At 52.9% G+C, this 22,059-nt stretch overlaps 2 protein-coding genes across 4 annotated transcripts in view; both read left to right on the plus strand.

Annotated features, from left to right (window-relative positions):
• The first annotated feature begins 731 nt into the window (after positions 1–731).
• LOC146422235 (uncharacterized) lies at positions 732–14,172 on the plus strand. The gene is made up of 9 exons (XM_085046701.1): positions 732–7,437; positions 8,176–8,366; positions 9,355–9,475; positions 10,143–10,448; positions 10,706–10,887; positions 11,848–11,968; positions 12,616–13,256; positions 13,500–13,616; positions 14,006–14,172. Exons 1-7 carry the CDS (start codon positions 6,621–6,623, stop codon positions 12,639–12,641), a joined length of 1,764 nt encoding a protein of 587 aa, XP_084902827.1. The 5' UTR covers positions 732–6,620; the 3' UTR covers positions 12,642–13,256; positions 13,500–13,616; positions 14,006–14,172.
• Positions 14,173–18,033: 3,861 nt separating this feature from the next.
• LOC146422236 (uncharacterized) overlaps positions 18,034–22,059 on the plus strand; it is a 32,966-nt gene continuing 28,940 nt past the window's right edge. For 2 of the 3 annotated variants that reach the window (XM_085046707.1, XM_085046706.1), the window contains exons 1-4: positions 18,034–18,983; positions 19,708–19,898; positions 20,887–21,007; positions 21,675–21,980. In XM_085046707.1, the coding sequence (XP_084902833.1) occupies positions 18,167–18,983; positions 19,708–19,898; positions 20,887–21,007; positions 21,675–21,980 (1,435 nt within the window). In that variant the 5' untranslated portion in view covers positions 18,034–18,166. The remainder of the gene's footprint in view (positions 18,984–19,707; positions 19,899–20,886; positions 21,008–21,674; positions 21,981–22,059) is intronic. The other variant, XM_085046708.1, reaches the window with a different exon arrangement.

The following is a 22,059-nucleotide window of genomic DNA, read 5'->3' on the forward strand; positions in this document are numbered from 1 at the left end:
TATTGGACAGTGCCGGGCTGCTCTGTATGAACCTCTGTACCTCTGCCTTTATTCCTCTTTGGAAGCACTACAACTGGCAGCATTTGCCCACCAGCAGGAGCTGCTCCAAGCTGGGAATGTGACTGGCAGTGCTGATTTCCAGAGGCTTCTGGCTCCCAGGGAAGCCAAGGCAGGAGCAGGTTGAAAGGTGCTGGCGCTGCTGCTGCTCTGTGCCACAGAGCCCTGGCTGGGCAGGGCACAGCGCCCACTGCGCTGCAGGCTCTTTCTGCTGCCAGAGCTGGGCTCACCTGGGAACAAGTACTGACATTTGTGGGGAAACCAAGGGGTTAGGGGAGTCTGCATTTCTCTGTGTGCACCCAGGCCGCCTGCATCAGAGAGCTTTGGTCCCCAGAAAGGTAAACTACAGGGAAACAGCTGGTAAAGATTTCATTTTGACCTTTCTTAATTGTGCAACAGAAATGACAGAAATGAAAGTTACCAAGCAGGGCCCAATCCCCACTGCCAGCTCAGTGTGAGAAAGCAGGCATGACTTGATTTCAGTGCTGGGTGTGAGGGGAATCACTTCCCTAACACATGCACATCCAGCAATCTCACCTATTAATTTGTATCCATGGAACTAAGACATATTCATGACTTTGCTGAAATGCACAGGCTAAACATTCCTGCAAAGTATCTCACAGATTTAAATCACTTCCCCAAAAGTATTGCCAGTGAGAGTAGTCATTTGGTGGTCGTTTGGAGAACATCCCATTCCTCATATTCTCCTCCTACTGTCAAGAGCCTCCTCAAACCAGTTTCTTCCCCTTGAATGCATTGCAGCTATCTTCTTGGCAGGCCCACTCTCTTTATTCTCAAGGCTAAGATATCCACTTGCCCACATTAATCACTGCAATGTGGGAATACAGGACTAAGCATGGTCTATTAAAGCTTAAGGGATTCATAATTTCTTACAGTTCAACATTTTCCCAACACCTCTCCTTCCTTCTCTGGGAATTGAACACAAGCATTTGGTGATCACCCAGCCCAAGGCAGCCTCCAACCCTCCCGTTCCCCACCAGCCCTTCTCTCTTCACAAACAGCAGGTTCAGCAGCACCTTCCCTCACTGGCTCAGTCCCCAGCTGTGCCACAAGTTCTCTGTCTCACACTCCAGGACTGTCATGGTCTGTTTGCTCTGCGCTGCACTCTACTGCCAGCAGACATCCCCACCCTGTTCCCTTGCCCTTGCAGAGCCTCGTAGCTCCTATCCATGGGCACCAGGGAGAAGGGGGGCAGTCACAGAGGAGACACACCTGCTGCGCTGGGCAGCAACAGAAACCCTCTCGAGTCACAGCTGCAGGCTGTATCTGCACAGGATGCTCTGGCTGCCCCACTCCTCATGGGCTTTTGGCTGGAAATGCAATTGCACTTTCTGCCTCATGTGGAAGCACCACGGCTGTGCAAAAAGCAGCCAGTGGGACTCACTGCAAAGGCACTGCAGTGTGGAGCTGATGAAGGAAGGAGACCCTTCCCCAGTTGCTGACCACACCAAAACCACCATAAGTGGGACTTTCCATCTCAGAAAAGCAATGGACAATTCAGAAAGTGAACATTGGGCTTATTCACAGAGTGACAAGGATGGGAATATTTCAGTGGAGTTGAGGTTTGAGAGAGTTTTTATTCTGAGTCCTACTCCAGCCATTGGTTTAAAAATTCATTTTAAAATGTATTTTCAAAGGCTGTGAAGTCTTATGGCTTTGTTCTGGTAGAGAAATGGCTATATGAAATGTACTGGCATTTTAATGACATCCAGACTGGTTACTTTGTAAACCAGAGTAAGTTTCCTGCACAATAGCCACTAAAGAAAAATGAAATTGTAATCAGTGCTGACCTTGCAACCTTCTACTAAACTTATCAACAAGGTATTTTTAGTTTGATCATAGAGCAAATTAATTTGTGTTGATAATTTGATTTATACAGACCTGCTGATTTCAAAGTAAAGCTGCCAGCATGTACTAAGTCAATACTCACTTCTATAAGGGCTGTAATATTAGATATTCCTTGTTCACCATATTAACAAAATGAACATTTTGGCTATTTTTTTAAACTTGTCGTCAGCTCTCTACACTCTTTGTAACACCGGATAGAGAGTTGACAGCAATGTGGGTCATGGGCTGGTAAGGCATTGCACAAGGCTCCTGTGTCAACACTAAACATTCCCATTTGCCATGGCACCACTTCTTGCCTCTAATTCTGAGCTACAGCTCAGTTCCTGCAGTATAGGTTCACACCTGTAGCCTGTATTTGCAGCTGGTTCTTACTTCCCTGTCCAGAAAATAATGGTGCTTTGATCTGAAATCAAAATAAAAAGAGGGGAGAGTCAGGTTCTGGAAATGTATAGCAAGAACTAATAGCTTTTTTGCAAATATGTTGAAAAGTTGTTTGCACATACTGCATAAACGGCAGCCAGAAAGACTGGCACTCCCACTTGCATGCTGAGGTTTGCCTCTTTTTGTAGACTGATTTCTTGAGGCCAGGTCAATAAGAAAATCAAAACCACAGGGGTAGTGTGGAGAATATAGCAAATTATTCTGTCATGGTGCTTTTTGCATTAAAGCTCTGGCCATCATCTGATTGGAGTAATTAGAAGAGATAGAAGCAATCACACTCTGCCTGTGCACACAATTCCTTCCCAGGAGTTATCCATGAAGAACATTGACATATTCACAGCAGCAGCTGTTGCCACACAGTCATGAAGCAGAGAATATGTTTTCCTGTTACACTTGGACAGCTGGAGATGCTTCTGTCAAGCTTATTTGAGTCACTGCTCAGCACAGATCTGAGACCTTTTGAGGTCAGTCTCCAACAAGTCAGTGCAATTAATATTCTTCCAGAATGAAGTTTGTCTAGCAACACATAGACCATGGAGCCTGAGGAAAGCCAACAGCTGGGGGAGATTTAATTTCTTCCCATATCTTTTCACTAATTTATTGCAGTCTGATATTTAATGGAATCCTCTGGCATACGATTGATTGCGAGGTTGGTTGATCTTTCATTCGTGATTTCTCTGAAAGCATCACCCCCATGTTTTCTTCAGAAGCTCTTCAATCACCATGGCTCACACAGCATTTCCTGCAGCCCTGAGGCTCCTGGTCAGTGGTGGGGTGTGGGGTCAGGGAAAGGCAGCAGGAGAAGGAGGAGAAAGCTGTGCCAGAGATCATGTCAGGGAAAGAGACATTTGTTTCCTCTCATTTGACTAAATGGCTGCTGGAGCCTCATTAACACTGCTGCCAGGGTGGTCTTTTGCAGGGCTGGGCAGAGCCCTGGGGCCCTGGGCTCCTCCTCTTTGTGGGACACCAGGGCCTCCTGGGCAAGCAGCCCCTGTCCCAGCCAGGAGCAGAGGGGCTGTGACTTCTGCCCTGGACAGAGGAACATGTCACTGTCACCACCTGCTGCCCTGGGTCCTCTGGGGCAGGTCCTGCTCTGCAGGGATGGGTGCAGGTGGGGGATGGCTGCAGTGGAGGCTGCTCTCCAGTGTGTGTTGGGAGGCTGCTCTCCAGTGTGTGTGTTGGTTTTCCCCACTGGAGCCAGCAGGGCTTCTGGAAGGAGTCTCCTCCTGGGAGCTGCTGCAGCTGCAGCTGCTGGAGCTGGAGCTGGCTCTGGCCACAGGGCTGTTGTTCTCACCCCTGACAGCACCAGAGCACAGCAGCAGCCTCTGGGCCTCCTCGTGGCACTGGCCCACAAGGACATTGAGGAGGCCATGGACCAGAGAGGTTCAGTGTATCTGTGTTGAGGAGAGGCTGCAGTAGTGGCACCAAGGTTTTGGCATCTTGACCAAAGGCACAGAGGGCATGCAGGATGCTGCTCTGCGAATTCTTTACCAGCCACCTGTGCTCCTGGCATATTTCCTCCAGCTTCTGGTGCAGCCAAGGCACCCCTGGAGCAGCAGATGACATTGCTCTTTGAAAAGTTCTGCCCACACCTCAGGTAGGAGGCCATCCACAAGCTCTGGCCCTGCAGCCCCCTGCTCAGCTGGGGACAGAATTCCCTGTGGAGAAGACGGAGTAGACATCACAGGGTGACAGGGGCTGTTTCTGGCAAGGTGGCCAGCAGCTCTCCCTGCCGGACTCCAGCAATTCTTTGATGGCAAACTGTATATCGTCCTGTTCATCCTACTCTGAAAAGCTGACAGCTTCTGTCATTCTTCTGCAGAGTGGGCACGCTGGATTTCTCTTTGCCCACCACAGGATGCAGCCCAGGCAGAACTGGTGCTGACAGGGTCGAGCAGAATTCCCGTCCTTCCGAGTGTTCTGGCAGACAGGGCAGCTCCACGCTGTCCCCATGGCCATGTCTGCCTGTCCCAGCAGGCTGGGGAGAGCTGAGGGCCTCGAGCTGCTCCCATTAGCAGTCTTGCTTGGCAGGAGCCCAAGCTTGAGCCAGACTGGTCCAGGCTCTGCCAGTGCCCAAATACAAGCAGAACAGGATGTTGTATCACAATCCATTCCTCGGTGAAGGAGCTCCATAGCAGCTGGCTCAAGAGGCACCTCAGACCCTCAACAACCCAGTCAGCAACACACAGACAGGACACAGATGGCACTTCATGGCTGGGAGAACATCCATACACATCTCCAAGGACAAATTTCTCTGGGATTCTCCACAGCTCTGGCATCTGCCTATCAGCTCTGTCAGAAGCATTAAGGCTTCACCAGAATCACCAAAGGGCAAATGGGCTTCTGGCCACTTTTCCTGCCACGCTGCATGGGTAGCTGGGTAACTTGCTGCACGAGGACTCTTCTTCTCCTCTTCCCCAGTAGCCAGTGGACACTAGCAGCCAAAAGAAAAAGCTTCTGGCCCTCTGTGTATGATAATACTGTTTTTATAGCCCCATGCTGTGAGGAAAGAAAGCTGTCCTATGGGTCAGGAGGCCACCAGCCACTTGGCCTTCCACAGGCTTAGGTGGTCCCAGCAGACAGAGCTCCTGGGGTCAGCTCTGCTCACAGCTAGCAAAGCCTGGCCACCCACAGACCAGAGAGGTTATCTCCTACACACCCAGTGCAGCTGGTCCTGTAGCAGCTGCCATGGGCTGGCCAATCGATCTCTTTGGGCAGTTCTTGCGTTGTGCAGTGTTTGAACTGCCAGGGTTGACATGCAGGGTCTGGTTCTTTTTCTTTTTATGTTTCAGTATCCTTAAATCACAGCTAAGGGTAACTTCTTCTTAGCTGCAAAGTACTGCAGAAAAGTCAATGCAACCATAACCATGCTACATGAGTGACTAAACATTCCCATGCAAAATCCACTTTTCAATCACCTGCTTCCTCATCTCTGCTAGGGCACAGGTCAAGTGTTCATTAGTTTCGCATAACTCACAGAGATTACAGAGGAGGTCTTCAAAATGAGCTTTTTCTGGATGAAGCAGCACACAGATGGACATGAAACATGAAGAAAGATGTCCCTTCTTTTCTGAACTCCTGTCTTCTCCTTTTTGCGTCTTCATTAGAAATTATATAGTAATTCAGTCGCTGGGATGATTTTTATGAGGGTTGTTACACTGTGTTTAAAGAAAGACATAGCCCATCCCACCAAGGTAGATCATTCATAATTCAGTACTGTTTTCAGCTATTTCTGATGGATTGGAAAGACATTTTCTAGGTAGTGGGTTTCAATTCTTCTGAGAAAGCAAGCACATAGAGGAAGAGATCCCAGGGCATCTTTAAACCACTCCATCCAAAAGACTATTCCAGAATCTGATGAGACCAACAATCCTTCTGTCAGCATGTCACCCACAATTTAGGCACTGAGGTGACAGGGCTAAGCTCCTAACAAAGGCACCCGGAAGGAGGGCAAGAGAAGGCAGTGTTGATGCCTCAATAATTTTGGGATTCTTTTCCTCTTCATGCGTCTGTAACTTGGTGAAATTGTGTGCTCCTACAGAATGCTGAAAAGCTCTGTTCCCAACACTATTAACCAAAACAAAGCTCTCTGGATAGAGATTCAAGGACTTATTCATTACCCTAGGGCTCAAAAATATGTAAACAGCGGTGGAAAAGGGGGAGCAGGGCCTAGGGCAGTCAGTATCATCGCCTGAAGGTGTGATTGGAGAATTAGGGACCAATATGCCAATAAGACAAAACTTACAAAAGGTGAAGAGCTCGTGACCCGGGGTCCATTTTGGGTGTTGATCATGAGGAGGGACTTTGCTTGCCAGAATATTCCTTGAAGGCCTTGAATAAATTTGTCCACTTTTTATACACCTAGTTGTTTCAGCCTCTGTTTTCAGGTAGCCTGTTTCAGGCATCAGTGTCAGCCGGAACTCAAGACAAGCTGGATATAAGGAGAACATCCCCTGTGTGTGTGGGATGAGCTTACCCCATACCACCAAACATGCTCATATGAGCCCTCAGGGTTAAACGGTGTAAAGGCATAAAGACAAAAATTAAGAGAGATGGAGGAAATAGGTCTACTTGTTCTAGCTATGAAAAGGCCGAAAGAAAGTCTTCAAGACCCTCCTTTTCATCATTTCCCCGTGTCCCGTTTGACCTGTCTGCTTTGAAGTGGAGAACTCTGTTAGCAACGCCAGCCAAAACAGCGAAGCTACTCAGTCTAACATCTTTTTCCTCCCTTCAGCCATGCAGGACAGTGAGTGATGTGGCTTTCACTCGACACACAGCAACAGTTTCCCACGGGATTCCTCGGTTTGGAGCCCTTTCTGAAACCTGCTGCACTTGCCTTGGTGGGTTGCGCTGCAAAGCTGAGCAAGAAGGAAGAGTTCCCCTGCAGCAAGGAAGGGTTTGCACCTTGGCCCGCCCCGCCGCGCCCGGCCAGCGCCCCGGGAGCTCCACGGCCGCGCTGTGCCCGCGCTGTGCCTCTCTCTGGCTCGTGTCGCTTGTCCCCGCCAAGTCCTGCCCGCGCCGGGGCCGTTGCGCTGAGGCGTTGCTGCCACAGTCTGCGAGCGGCGATCGACATGGACGACTCCCCTCTGCCGCCCGGGCTCAGCCCCCGCACCTTCCCCGCCAAGCTGTGGCACCTGGTGAACAGCCCCCGCGTCCGCTCCGTGCGCTGGGACAGCCTGGCCCGGGGGCTGCTCATCGACCGCTCGCTCTTCGAGCGGGAGCTGCTCAGCCCGGCCGGCGCCCAGGGGCCTGCCCCGCACACCTTCCGAGCCACGCGCTTCGCCAGCTTCGTGCGACAGCTGTATCGCTACGGCTTTCGCAAGGTGCCGGGCTGGCTCGGCGCGGCCGTGCCGGGCGATGCCGGCGCCTGGCTCCACTACAGCAACCCCAGGTTTCGCCGGGACCGCCCCCAGCTCCTGCTGCGCGTCAAGCGGCGGAGGGAGGTCAAGAAGCGGCGGCGCCAAGCGGCTGCCGGGCCGGGCGGCTTCAGGCGCCCTCCGTGCAGCTTCCACCTGCTGCACAGGGAGCGGCCGCTGCCGGCCGGCCCCGCCGGGCATCTCCCCAGCGCCGGTGAGAGCACGGGGCTGGGAGCTGCGGGCTTTGGCCGAGGGTGGCGCGGGCTTTGGCCGTGGGCGCTGCCCGTGCTGGGGCTGCTCAGCGCAGCTGCCCGGCTGGCCCAGGGGCTGTCTGTCCTTGGGCAAGGCAGCTGTGCCGTGCCGTGCCGTGCCGTGCCGTGCCGTGCCGTGCCGTGCCGTGCCGTGCCGTGCCGTGCCGTGCCCCCCGGGCTGCCGGGGGCTGCGGGACAGTCCCGCCGGGGCTGCGCTCACAGCAGCCTGGCCCGCTCGGCCTGCAGCTGGCCCAGCCCCGCGCCGTGGCTGCCGCTGCTCCTTGCCCGGCCACGGGCACGCTTGGCGAGCTCTCCGTGAGTGCGTGTGAGTGCCGAGGGCTCGGTCGTGCTCAGGCCCTGCTGGAGGGAGCCTCGTGTCCCTTTGGAGCTGAGGGGAAAACCCCTGGCAGTTGGGGTTCTGGCAGTTGGGGTTCTGGCAGCTGCCTCCTGCCAAGGAATTGCACAGGGACAGTTTCCCCATATGGTTGAAAGAATAGGGGAGAGCTAAATAGATCAGGAACTGGTTGTTGCAAAACCCCAGACCACGTTTGGTTGTTTTTCTTTTTTACCCCGCTTGGGAGGATCTGAGCTTTTCTCTTTCCTGATGGAAGTACAGTTGCTGCCAAAGGAAACATAGCTGAGGAGCAATACTTACCCAGTCTTCCCGTTGCTTCCTTTTTTCTTTCTTTCCTGCTCCACAGCACCATTGTCCCAGGACCTCAGTGCTGCCTCGCCTGAGAGTTCAGAGCTGCCTCCAGGCCCTTCCACGAGCAGCCCAGCATCGACAGCCTCCAGATGCACATGGCACGCCCAGGGAGAAGAGCAACTGCCGGTAAGGAGTCCCGATGTCAATCGGAGGGAGATCAGGAGATCCATGTCTGAAAGGGATCGGGTAACTCCATTGGATGGCAATGAAATGGGCTGGAGTGATAGCTTTGAATGTTGTTGCATGGCTGAGAAGGAAAGGCTTTTTGACTTGAATTTATTTTTAATTAGCTTACTTAATTTATTGCTGGTAAAGCAACATTTCTAAAGGCAGAGGGAATGACAAGGTCTCCCCTCTTAGTGAGGATGAGGGGTGTGAGCCTATGCTGGCCACGTTTGGGTGCTCCTTTTCCTGGGAAGTATCTGTAGTGCAGAGGCATAACTGGTGGTGATGCTTAGTAGGTTTTAAGAGACTTGTTTGATGTGAAATAAGAGAAGAGTGTTTGGAGAATTGCCAGTGGAGGCAAAGTCTCCCGAGCAGGGAGGGGCATGCGAGAGGAGCCTGTGTTACAGCACCAGCTGTGGGCTGTGCCTCCTTTTGGCTGGAAGGCCAAGGCAGAGCCAGGGCTGGGCTGCAGCTGCTGCTGCTGTGTGAGCCCTGCCGTGCGTGTAGGCGCTGCGAGAGCCGTGTGAGGGGATGTGCTGCAGCTGCAGCTTTCTTGTGCTCTCAGCAGCCTCCAGTCAAGTGTGTATCTGGGAAATCCTCAGCTGGGCAAACTGGCCAGTCTTGCTCTCTGGGTTCCGGAGCTCAGGCACCTTCCTCTTGGGCATCTCTGTGCCAAGAGATGTGTGTTCCCGTCCAGTGGCGGCAAAGCTGCAGCCTGGATGAGGCTGTTGTGCTCAGGGCAGTTGGAGGGAGGAACACATCCCTGTGCCAGGAGCTGGCAGGACTTGTTCCTTAGTGCCCACATCATGTGTTCAGTGTGGCTCCCATGTCCAACCTTGAAAGCTTTTGGATGTGTTTTGAGAAGTCAATCTTCTCCACTGTTGAAGGCATTTGGGAAGCTATTTCTTCCTGTGTGGAAAGAAGGGATGAAGTGTGTGAGCCATGGAGTCATTGAACCAGGTGTTTTCTGTCATTGGCAAGAAGGGTTATGTTATGTTTTTCTTTCAAGTGGAACACTGGTGTCACCCCAGAGTATTCAGGAGGGGAGCCCGAGAACAAGGCTGCAGCCGAGGGAGCTTGGCCTGGCACCGTGAGCCGCGGGAACAGTTCCCTGGAGCCCGAGGAGCTTGGTAAGGAGAGAGCCCAGCTTGGTTTTGAGAGGTCTGAGATGGCTGCTGTGAGCCTGCCTCGGGCAGGAAGGGAGATCAGAAGAGTTGAGTTCTTGTCTGCAGGCTTGGTGCTTCCTGGTGCCTTGAGCTCAAGCAGGGCACTGGCACAGCCTCCCCGCTGGAGCCCTGCCCTGCACGCTTCTCTGGCGGCACTGACCCTGAGTCCTGGGCTGTGGCAAGAGAGCAGTGACTAAAGCTGACCTTCTGGCACTTGTGTCACCAAGCTGGCTGTCCCAGTTTGGTTCAGTATTCACCTGACAGCACCTTTCAGCTTCAACCATTTCAGTGAGGACTGAGTGCTCTCTGTCAGCACAGAGAAAGAACAAGGCTGGGGTTTTTTCTGCAAGCTGGGACAGTCTATGTTTCAAGCTCTCCTTGGTGCCCTTTGCACTGCGAGTGCTGAGACTTTTTTTTGGGATACTTCAATACTTCACACAGATTTGAAAATGTGGAGAGATCCTGCTTGTTTAAAGAGCAGGCTTCAAATGCCCAAGTGAGAATCTGCCTTTCAGGCCGTCTTATAAAAGCCCTGATGGATGTGCAATTGCTGCCAAAGGGAAATACACGAAGGCCAACATTGATTCAGTCTTCCCTTTGCTTCCTTTCTTCTTCTTCTCCTGCTGCACAGCTCCCTCGTACCAGAACCTCAGGGCTTTCTCAGCTGAGGATTCAGAGCTGCTTGCAGGCCCATCCAGGACAGGTCCAGGTGCTCAAGAGCTTGAGGTTTCCCCGGCACCTCCCTGGAGAGTGTTTGTCACTCCGGGACTTCCTGAGCTGTCATCAGAGGAACCAGGCACACGCATATTTCAACACCAGCCTGAGGTCTTCTTCATTCCATGGTATCCTGAAGAGCTTCTAAGCACTTCCGTGGCCGTTCCAGAGCACAGCAGCTTCATGTTTTCAGGGCAGCACTTCCCAGCCTACAACCCATCAGGTAGGAAAAGAGTTCTACCCTTGCTTTTCAGAAAGGTCATGAGAAGTGACCAGTTGAAGTATTTTTCCCCAATGCTCTGTCATTCTCAGGCAGAAATTGTTAGGTGCACTAATTAGCAAGGAGGACCTTGAAAGGCAAAAGATTCTCTGTCTGGTTTCCCTGTGTGAGTCCTGTGGTGATTGATCCAAGGCAGCAATGGAGCTCTGTGTCCCAAAGCCCCATGCTGGAGCCTGACCAAAGTGTTTGGATTCTTGCAGCCACAGCGGGCACTTCAGCCCCCGATGCTCTGCCTGGCAGTGCTGGTTGCGCAGCATGGACGGCCTCCAGCTGGCCATGGAATGGGCCTGGGGAAGAGGAATTGCCACCATGGGACCTTGTTCTTGAGGGAGTGGAGGAGACGCTTTCACCATCCCTGCCTGACAGGTCTCCCTTGGCTCAGGTAACTCCATGGGATAGCAATGCAAGGGGCTGGAGTGAGAGTTTTTGAATGTTGTTGCATGGCTGAGAAGCAAAGGCTTCTTGACTTGAGCTCTGAATGGACAGGGAGAGATTTGCTTGGTAAAGCAAGATTTCCAAAAGAGGAGGGAATTAAAAAGTCTCCTCCCTTGGTGAGGATGAGAGGTGTGAGCCTGTGTTGGCCAAATTTGGGTGCTCCTTTTCCTGGGAAGGATCCCTAGTGCAGAGGCATCTGTGGTGATGAAGTGGAAGCTTTGGCAGCTTTTGGACTGGGTTTGAAAAGCCAATCTTCTCCACTGTTGCAGGCCTTTAGGGCGCAAGACTTTCCTGTTAGGATCAAGGGATTAAGTGTGTGAGCCCCGGAGCCTTTAGGGGGCAGATGTGTTGGCTTTGAGACTCCATGAGTTGTGTGATTGGAGAGAAGGACAATGCTGGTCCAGGACATGACATGGTGAAGGACTCCTTGAAGCCCATGGGCTCCTTCTGTGTTGAAGAGCAATTTGGTCAGGGACTATGAGGCTTTTTGTTTGACAGATTCCCTGTTGGCATTAGGAATCCCCTTCTTCTTGCCTCTTGGCTCTCGCCAGACTTGCCAGGAGTTTTCAGTTGCTGTATTGGCACAGGCCTTTTTGCATATTATCATACAACTGTGCCAAAGAACTGCTCTGTTTCATTTAATATGCAGACCCATTGCCGGTTATTTCTTTATTACAGAGGAAGGGCAGAGTCCAGGTGGGGAGTGGGAGTTTTTGGAACTTCCCAATATCTTCTTGCCAAGGGTGATGACCCTCTTTCTTCTGCAAACTCACACATAGCAGTTTTCAAAAGCTTTTTCTTCCTGAAGAGAAAGAAATGTGGCAGGCTCTGAACTATTTTGTCCCTGAAATGATTCCAGAAAAGTATTGAGAGTTTTGGGTTTCTTTCTTTCTGGTTTTCTTTCAAGTGGAACATTGGTGTCGCCCCAGAGCCTTCAGGAGGGGAGCCCGAGAACAAGGCTGCAGCCGAGGGAGCTTGGCCTGGCACCGTGAGCCGCGAGAACAGTTCCCTGGAGCCCGAGGAGCTTGGTAAGGAGAGAGCCCAGCTTGGTTTTGAGAGGTCTGAGATGGCTGCTGTGAGCCTGCCTCGGGCAGGAAGGGAGATCAGAAGAGTTGAGTTCGTGTCTGCAGGCTTGGTGCTTCCTGGTGCCTTGAGCTCAAGCAGGGCACTGGCACAGCCTCCCCGCTGCAGCCCTGCCCTGCACGCTTCTCTGGCGGCACTGACCCTGAGTCCTGGGCTGTGGAAGGAGAGCAGTGAATAAAGCTGACCTTCTGGCACTTGTGTCACCAAGCTGGCTGTCCCAGTTTGGTTCGTTACTCAGCTGACAGCACCTTTCAGCTTCAACCATTTCAGTGAGGACTGAGGGCTCTCTGTCACATCACAAAAAAAGAACAAGGCTGGGGTTATTTTGCGAGCTGGGATTGTCTGTGTTTCAAGCTCTCCTTGGTGCCCTTTGCACTGCGAGTGCTGAGACTCTATCTGGATACGTCAACATTTTACACAGATTTTTGTACTTGCAAGGATCCCAGTTGTTTAAAGAGCAGGCTTCAAATTCCCAAGTGAGAGTCTGCCTTTTTAGGCCATATTTAACAATCCCTGATGGAAGGACAATTGGCTGCCAAAGGGAAACGTGCACAAGGGCCAATATTGACTCAGTGTTCCCTTTGCTTCCCAGATACTCATCTGATGGACCTTTCCTAGAGGGCTGTCCTGCATGGGAAGAAGAGACAGAGGGAAAGCCTGTGAACATCAGCCAGGTCCAGTCCCTCTGTCCATAGTTACATTTATAGATACATAAATAGTTATAAAATAGTATAAAATAGTATAAGAAAGTGTAAAATAGTATAAAAATAGTATAAATTATTTATATTTTTATATCTGTGTAATTATATATATAGATTGATTTAGTTATATGTATTTTTTATAGATCTTTATAGTTACATTTATATATGTAGTTTCAGATGTATACAGTTATATTTTTACATATCTAGGTATAGTTAAATATGTATATAGTTACATTTGAATAAGCATATAGGTAAATTGATAAATCTGCGTAGTTATATTTATGTAGTATTAGGTATAGGTGTATTTAGATACATAGATTGATTTTTTGGATAGGTATAGGCTGTTTTTTAACCTCTTTTCCTTCTTTGCTTCCTCTCTCACCCCTTGCTTTTCCCCCTGTGCCCCCTCTGTCCCCTCTTCCCGTGCTGGGTCCGAGCTGGCAGCCGGGCCGGGCGGAGCAGCAGTTGGAGCCCCAGGTGTCCCTGCAGCGGTGGGAGCAGCTGGTGTCCCCCGAGGAGCTGCTGAAGGACGGTGAGACTGAGGGGCTGAGGAGAGGTGACACTGAAGGAACAGTGACCTTGAGGTGCTGGTGGGGCTGAGGGGACTGTGGGGCTGAGGGGTGTGCGGGAGGAAAGGGGAATGGTGGAGCTGTGCGTTCTGGGGAAGCTGAGGGGCTGAGGGGATGGAGGGAGCCAGCAGCGAGCACAGAGGGGTCCAGGACTGCTGCTCTGCCAGGCCATGCAACCAATTCCAGCGTGTACAATTCTGCTGCAGCTGCCCCGAAGGCCTCGAGAAGATCCAGAGAGTGACCAGAGCCATCAGGGAGAAGCTGAAGGCCACCAGCAACAGCAGCAAACGGGGAGCTGCCGCTGCTGCCACCTGAGAGCCTGGGTGAGGCCACAGGGCCGGTGAGGCAGGCTGGGCTGAGGGTGGCGCGGGCTTTGGCCGTGGGCACTGCCCGTGCTGGGGCTGCTCAGCGCAGCTGCCCGGCTGGCCCAGGGGCTGTCTGTCCTTGGGCAAGGCAGCTGTGCCGTGCCGTGCCGTGCCGTGCCGTGCCGTGCCGTGCCGTGCTGTGCCGTGCCGTGCCCCCCGGGCTGCCGGGGGCTGCGGGACAGTCCCGCCGGGGCTGCGCTCACAGCAGCCTGGCCTGCTCAGCCTGCAGCTTTTTCTTTCTCACCCTGCTGGGGAGGCTCTGAGATTTTCTCTTCCCTGACACAAGTGCAGGTGCTGCCGAGGGAAACATCCCTATATTGACTCAGTGTGTTCCCTTTGCTTCCCAGATGTCCCATCTGCTGTCTCTGTCCAGGAGGGCCGCGCTGCACGGGAGGAAGCGACGGAGGGAGCGCAAATAAATTCCTTTCTTTTTAACCTCAACTTAGATTTGCATGGTTCTATGTTGCCAGAACGGGTGTAGCAATTTGCAATAAATTTAATTTTTAAACGGAAATTGGTTTTAGTGTATTTGTAGATCGGCAGTGCAGCCAGAGCAGTAAATTGCATTTTTCAGCTGAAATGGGTGTTTTGTGATTTGTGCTGTCTAAAACAATGAGCAGGTGGAAATGTGATGATGCTGGAGGATTTTGGCCATGAAAATTTCCAGCCATGCCCAGCAGCTTCCCCAGTCTCAGTCAGGCTGGGCAATGAAACCGCAGATTTGGGATGGCAGCAGAGCCACACGCTGGGGAATAACTCGCTGCAAAGGCCTGCGGAGCAAACGGGACTCCACTGAGCGGAGAGCTCCAAGCGGGAGCCCCCCGGGGAGGAGAAATCCCCAGCCCATCCCACCGGGAGTTCTTTAGGAAGCGCTCCAGGCGTCCCTCTCAACGTCATCCTGGAGACCAAAAGCAGGCAGGGATCCTGGGACAGCTCCACTGCCTCTGGCAGCACTTGGGCAAAGGATGTGGAGCCAGGGGGAGGTGACAGTGACTGTCACTGCTGCAGGGTAGGGATGAGGGAAGGGCCATTGGCACAAGGGGCTGAAACGGGGCAAAATGCAGAGAGACGGTGGAGAACTGGGAAGCAACAAGGTCTCACAACAATGATAGAAGCCCTTTTTGTGAAGTTCTCTCAAGGAACTCTCAGGGGAGTTGATGCAGTGGTCAGCAGTAGCAGAAGGGAAAAATGCAGTAACACTAGGAGATGGTCTATAAGCCCCACAGGCAGTGGCTTAGAGAAAGATAGAGTATATATTTATAGGTTCTATTTATTACATAATAAAAGATATCTATTATTAGAGATGATACATTAAAGATCTAGGAAGCTCATGTGTATTATTTGATACATTTTTATGTTATTGATAAATATTTTCATTTGAAGGATTGTTTCTGCTTGGGAAAGTGAAGATGTACTGCTGTCCAAAACCTTCTGCCCACACAGCAGGCAGCCCACGGGTGTGTGCATGCAAACGCACATACTGTCCTTGCTCTTTTCGGCACCTGGGCTGCCCTTGGCACAGAATTTGGATGAATTTACCTCCACAGACCTACAAATGGCGAGTCCAGCTTGTCACGAACACGGGTGTGGCAAGGCACAACGCAGAGCTCTCCGATCAGTTGCTTTCATTCCTGCTGGGGACTGAGGAACTCTTAAAAGCACCAAGGATACCAAAAAGAGGTGCAAAAGTTGGCATCGTGCTATTGCTATTATCTCTATGGATTTAAAACTCAGTGATTTTTTTTTTAGATTGTAACTTTGCAAAACCCAGGAAAGCTGCTCAGCATCAGTAGGCCGATTGGAAATGGTTTGACTGACTCGGTTTAACTGGAGGGTTAATTGTGCACTCTGGCCTTGGTTAAAACCACCTGCCCTGAGCTGCAGACAAAAGCACCACCAGCACCACCAGCAGAAGCTATGTCGGTCACTTTTCTATCAAAGCTGTGTTTGGATTTGCGAGAGCAAAGGAAAAACATGTCAGACACTGTGGATTTACACTGAGACTCTGAGAAATCTGAGTTCCAGAACAAAGGGCCGCAGCTCCTCTGGGACGCTCCTTGCGCTCCCAGGCAGGTGGGCTGCCCTGGCTGCCCAGGACCCTGCGCACCACGGGCTCTGCAGAGCTGCCCAGCAGGGAGGCAGCTTCGGGCACCTCAGCCCCCGGGCACCAGTGCCCTTCTTGCTCTGGACGGCTGCCTGTGGGCAAATGCAGGCTGGTGGCCTCCTGCTCTTGGCCCTGGCCCGACCTTGCCGGGCTAATCCCGTTCCCTGTGTGAAACGTGCTGAAGAGGGACTTGTTCGTTTCCAGCTCTCCGGGGCATTAATTTGCGCCACTAAGCACTGAAGGAAAAGGCCTCACTCAACAACAGGCCCTGAGCCCAAGCTGACTTCTAGATGAAGCAAATGTTCTATGTATCCGCTCATTAATCAAGTATTCCTAGCAAGGGGATCTAATGTAACCATTCATTGGTGAAACACGTATTTACCTCTCCATATTCAGAATGCAGACAAGGCCACATCTGGCCATGTTTCGGGGGTGTAGGATCCAAGACAACTCCCCTGGTTCCTCCTTGAGCCCTGGCCAGGCTTTGGGAGAAAACCAAGAGGAGAATGAAATCAGATGTTCCCACAGGAGAAGTCCTGTCAGCTTGGTCATTCTGCACTGTAAAAGCTGGGCTGCTCTCCCTGGGCACTCGGAAGCCTCGTGGCCTGCAAAGGTGGCTAAAGCACAGGATTTCCCACTTACGGGCCGTGCTTCGCCAGGGCTTTGCTGGGACAGCTTCCCCCAGCTGATGTGCGGGTCTGGATGAAGGGGAAAGTCATTATAAGAGTATCTGGTGATGCATCCTTCTTCATCACTAGAGGCAATCTTCTGTAGTAAAGAGCAGGTGCATTGCTTAGCTTATCCTCTAGTAATTCTTTGCTAATGATTAGGTACTGTAGTGCCAAGCTTATGCTCCTCTGATCTTTTTTGCAGTTTTGGATTATACAAATTACACTATTCCTTCAGCTGCTGTCTGTGTTTGTGCCTCTGACCCTGCCCACCGGCAAAACAAACAAACATCCAGTTCAGCACAAGACTTGAGGGCGCAAAATTCGAAGGAGGAGAAAATCGCTCACCTGCACAAAAACAAACAGCCCTTCTCATGCCTCCCTCCTGGGCTTCCCTGCAGCGTGACCCACGCAGGGGCTGCTCTTCCTGCCTGAAACCTCCCCCGCTGCCTCTCTGCCAGCACGTCTCTTGGAGAACGCTGCCGATGGCCACCTCCTCGAGCCAAATTTCCACTTGCCAACTTCCTTTTCTGAGCGCAGGTGAAAAAAGTATCCACTCCCAGCTCCGGGCTCCTCTGGAAACCAACTGCTCTCAGCAGTACCAATCCTGAAATATCAACCTCCTTCCTTAACCTGGACACTGGGAGCTCACAGGAAGACGCCTTTTGTCCAACGATACCCACAGAAGAGCTCAAGGACGGAGCAGTTTGAAACGCAACTCCTTCCGCGTTTAAACCTCCATTTCTCAAATGAGCACACACAAAGTTATCCCAAGGGGAAAGCAGGGAGGAAGGGGAAGCTCCTCTCCCACAACAGCAAACTCTGGGCTTCCTTCTGTTCCAGCTGGAGAGTGGAGGCCAAGGGCTACTCCTCTGTTTGGGAAGGAATTCCAGGAAATGGCCTGATTTGGGAGGGCAGCAGAGGGAAGTTCCCCAAAGACATGGAAAAGATTCTCTGGAAACGAAACATTATGGTGATATTTCTGCAGGGAAAAAAAAAATTGAAGCGCTCAAAAAAGTTCCCAGATGGGAATTTCTGCCCCAACATGACAACATCTAAGTCTCTGCAGCGTGTCAGCGAGCTCACAAATGTGCCCACCATACACAATGATGGATACACATGATTTGTGTCTACCCAGAGCACAAGCAGCTCCCAAACAAGACTTCAAGACCAAAGGGCAAACCTTGCCCCTTCACCTCTCCAAACCAGCTCCAGGGAGTCTCTCCCCGCTGCAAGTCTGCATTGAAAAGACTGCGCTGCAGGGGGGATTTTGCATTGTAAGACTCCCCAGATGGGGGAAAAAAGAAAAGAATAAATGATTCCTGAGGAAAGAAAAAGGTAACGCCTCTTGAGGACACTCCAGCGTGAGTTCACTCCAACCGGAGGCCATTAATTCCTTGGGGAAAGCAACATCCATCCACAGGGCAGGATTTTAGCTGTGATGCCAATGCTGACAAAATCACCGCTCCTTCCTGTCACTGATGTTGCTGACTCCAAAGAATGAGAAATCTGCCAAATCTGCCAGAGGCAGGCAGAGACGGAGAGAAGGAACCTGCCAGCTGGCTGGACGAGAGGCAAAAGAAATTTTTCAAGCCCCTCCTTTTCATCATTTCCCCGTGTCCCGTTTGACCTGTCTGCTTTGAAGTGGAGAACTCTGTTAGCAACGCCAGCCAAAACAGCGAAGCTACTCAGTCTAACATCTTTTTCCTCCCTTCAGCCATGCAGGACAGTGAGTGATGTGGCTTTCACTCGACACACAGCAACAGTTTCCCACGGGATTCCTCGGTTTGGAGCCCTTTCTGAAACCTGCTGCACTTGCCTTGGTGGGTTGCGCTGCAAAGCTGAGCAAGAAGGAAGAGTTCCCCTGCAGCAAGGAAGGGTTTGCACCTTGGCCCGCCCCGCCGCGCCCGGCCAGCGCCCCGGGAGCTCCACGGCCGCGCTGTGCCCGCGCTGTGCCTCTCTCTGGCTCGTGTCGCTTGTCCCCGCCAAGTCCTGCCCGCGCCGGGGCCGTTGCGCTGAGGCGTTGCTGCCACAGTCTGCGAGCGGCGATCGACATGGACGACTCCCCTCTGCCGCCCGGGCTCAGCCCCCGCACCTTCCCCGCCAAGCTGTGGCACCTGGTGAACAGCCCCCGCGTCCGCTCCGTGCGCTGGGACAGCCTGGCCCGGGGGCTGCTCATCGACCGCTCGCTCTTCGAGCGGGAGCTGCTCAGCCCGGCCGGCGCCCAGGGGCCTGCCCCGCACACCTTCCGAGCCACGCGCTTCGCCAGCTTCGTGCGACAGCTGTATCGCTACGGCTTTCGCAAGGTGCCGGGCTGGCTCGGCGCGGCCGTGCCGGGCGATGCCGGCGCCTGGCTCCACTACAGCAACCCCAGGTTTCGCCGGGACCGCCCCCAGCTCCTGTTGCGCGTCAAGCGGCGCAGCGCCGTCAAGAAGCGGCGGCGACAAGCGGCTGCCGGGCCGGGCGGCTTCAGGCGCCCTCCGTGCAGCTTCCACCTGCTGCACAGGGAGCGGCCGCTGCCGGCCGGCCCCGCCGGGCATCTCCCCAGCGCCGGTGAGAGCACGGGGCTGGGAGCTGCGGGCTTTGGCCGAGGGTGGCACGGGCTTTGGCCGTGGGCGCTGCCCGTGCTGGGGCTGCTCAGCGCAGCTGCCCCGGCCGGCCCAGGGGCTGTCTGTCCTTGGGCAAGGCAGCTGTGCCGTGCCGTGCCGTGCCGTGCCGTGCCGTGCCGTGCCGTGCCGTGCCGTGCTCCCCGGGCTGCCGGGGGCTGCGGGACAGTCCCGCCGGGGCTGCGCTCACAGCAGCCTGGCCCGCTCGGCCTGCAGCTGGCCCAGCCCCGCGCCGTGGCTGCCGCTGCTCCTTGCCCGGCCACGGGCACGCTTGGCGAGCTCTCCGTGAGTGCGTGTGAGTGCCGAGGGCTCGGTCGTGCTCAGGCCCTGCTGGAGGGAGCCTCGTGTCCCTTTGGAGCTGAGGGGAAAACCCCTGGCAGTTGGGGTTCTGGCAGTTGGGGTTCTGGCAGCTGCCTCCTGCCAAGGAATTGCACAGGGACAGTTTCCCCATATGGTTGAAAGAATAGGGGAGAGCTAAATAGATCAGGAACTGGTTGTTGCAAAGCCCCAGACCACGTTTGGTTGTTTTTCTTTTTTACCCTGCTTGGGAGGATCTGAGCTTTTCTCTTTCCTGATGGAAGTACAGTTGCTGCCAAAGGAAACATAGCTGAGGAGCAATACTTACCCAGTCTTCCCGTTGCTTCCTTTTTTCTTTCTTTCCTGCTCCACAGCACCATTGTCCCAGGACCTCAGTGCTGCCTCGCCTGAGAGTTCAGAGCTGCCTCCAGGCCCTTCCACGAGCAGCCCAGCATCGACAGCCTCCAGATGCACATGGCACGCCCAGGGAGAAGAGCAATTGCCGGTAAGGAGTCCCGATGTCAATCGGAGGGAGATCAGGAGATCCATGTCTGAAAGGGATCGGGTAACTCCATTGGATGGCAATGAAATGGGCTGGAGTGATAGCTTTGAATGTTGTTGCATGGCTGAGAAGGAAAGGCTTTTTGACTTGAATTTATTTTTAATTAGCTTATTTAATTTATTGCTGGTAAAGCAACATTTCTAAAGGCAGAGGGAATGACAAGGTCTCCCCTCTTAGTGAGGATGAGGGGTGTGAGCCTATGCTGGCCACGTTTGGGTGCTCCTTTTCCTGGGAAGTATCTGTAGTGCAGAGGCATAACTGGTGGTGATGCTTAGTAGGTTTTAAGAGACTTGTTTGATGTGAAATAAGAGAAGAGTGTATGGAGAATTGCCAGTGGAGGCAAAGTCTCCCGAGCAGGGAGGGGCATGCGAGAGGAGCCTGTGTTACAGCACCAGCTGTGGGCTGTGCCTCCTTTTGGCTGGAAGGCCAAGGCAGAGCCAGGGCTGGGCTGCAGCTGCTGCTGCTGTGTGAGCCCTGCCGTGCGTGTAGGCGCTGCGAGAGCCGTGTGAGGGGATGTGCTGCAGCTGCAGCTTTCTTGTGCTCTCAGCAGCCTCCAGTCAAGTGTGTATCTGGGAAATCCTCAGCTGGGCAAACTGGCCAGTCTTGCTCTCTGGGTTCCGGAGCTCAGGCACCTTCCTCTTGGGCATCTCTGTGCCAAGAGATGTGTGTTGCCGTCCAGTGGCGGCAAAGCTGCAGCCTGGATGAGGCTGTTGTGCTCAGGGCAGTTGGAGGGAGGAACACATCCCTGTGCCAGGAGCTGGCAGGACTTGTTCCTTAGTGCCCACATCATGTGTTCAGTGTGGCTCCCATGTCCAACCTTGAAAGCTTTTGGATGTGTTTTGAGAAGTCAATCTTCTCCACTGTTGAAGGCATTTGGGAAGCTATTTCTTCCTGTGTGGAAAGAAGGGATGAAGTGTGTGAGCCATGGAGTCATTGAACCAGGTGTTTTCTGTCATTGGCAAGAAGGGTTATGTTATGTTTTTCTTTCAAGTGGAACACTGGTGTCACCCCAGAGCCTTCAGGAGGGGAGCCCGAGAACAAGGCTGCAGCCGAGGGAGCTTGGCCTGGCACCGTGAGCCGCGGGAACAGTTCCCTGGAGCCCGAGGAGCTTGGTAAGGAGAGAGCCCAGCTTGGTTTTGAGAGGTCTGAGATGGCTGCTGTGAGCCTGCCTCGGGCAGGAAGGGAGATCAGAAGAGTTGAGTTCTTGTCTGCAGGCTTGGTGCTTCCTGGTGCCTTGAGCTCAAGCAGGGCACTGGCACAGCCTCCCCGCTGCAGCCCTGCCCTGCACGCTTCTCTGGCGGCACTGACCCTGAGTCCTGGGCTGTGGCAAGAGAGCAGTGACTAAAGCTGACCTTCTGGCACTTGTGTCACCAAGCTGGCTGTCCCAGTTTGGTTCAGTATTCACCTGACAGCACCTTTCAGCTTCAACCATTTCAGTGAGGACTGAGTGCTCTCTGTCAGCACAGAGAAAGAACAAGGCTGGGGTTTTTTCTGCAAGCTGGGACAGTCTATGTTTCAAGCTCTCCTTGGTGCCCTTTGCACTGCGAGTGCTGAGACTTTTTTTTGGGATACTTCAATACTTCACACAGATTTGAAAATGTGGAGAGATCCTGCTTGTTTAAAGAGCAGGCTTCAAATGCCCAAGTGAGAATCTGCCTTTCAGGCCGTCTTATAAAAGCCCTGATGGATGTGCAATTGCTGCCAAAGGGAAATACACGAAGGCCAACATTGATTCAGTCTTCCCTTTGCTTCCTTTCTTCTTCTTCTCCTGCTGCACAGCTCCCTCGTACCAGAACCTCAGGGCTTTCTCAGCTGAGGATTCAGAGCTGCTTGCAGGCCCATCCAGGACAGGTCCAGGTGCTCAAGAGCTTGAGGTTTCCCCGGCACCTCCCTGGAGAGTGTTTGTCACTCCGGGACTTCCTGAGCTGTCATCAGAGGAACCAGGCACACGCATATTTCAACACCAGCCTGAGGTCTTCTTCATTCCATGGTATCCTGAAGAGCTTCTAAGCACTTCCGTGGCCGTTCCAGAGCACAGCAGCTTCATGTTTTCAGGGCAGCACTTCCCAGCCTACAACCCATCAGGTAGGAAAAGAGTTCTACCCTTGCTTTTCAGAAAGGTCATGAGAAGTGACCAGTTGAAGTATTTTTCCCCAATGCTCTG

The sequence above is a fragment of the Lichenostomus cassidix genome, unplaced genomic scaffold, assembly GCF_008360975.1.
Source record: "Lichenostomus cassidix isolate B80296 unplaced genomic scaffold, HeHo_3.0 HiC_scaffold_893, whole genome shotgun sequence".
Lineage (NCBI taxonomy): Eukaryota > Metazoa > Chordata > Aves > Passeriformes > Meliphagidae > Lichenostomus > Lichenostomus cassidix.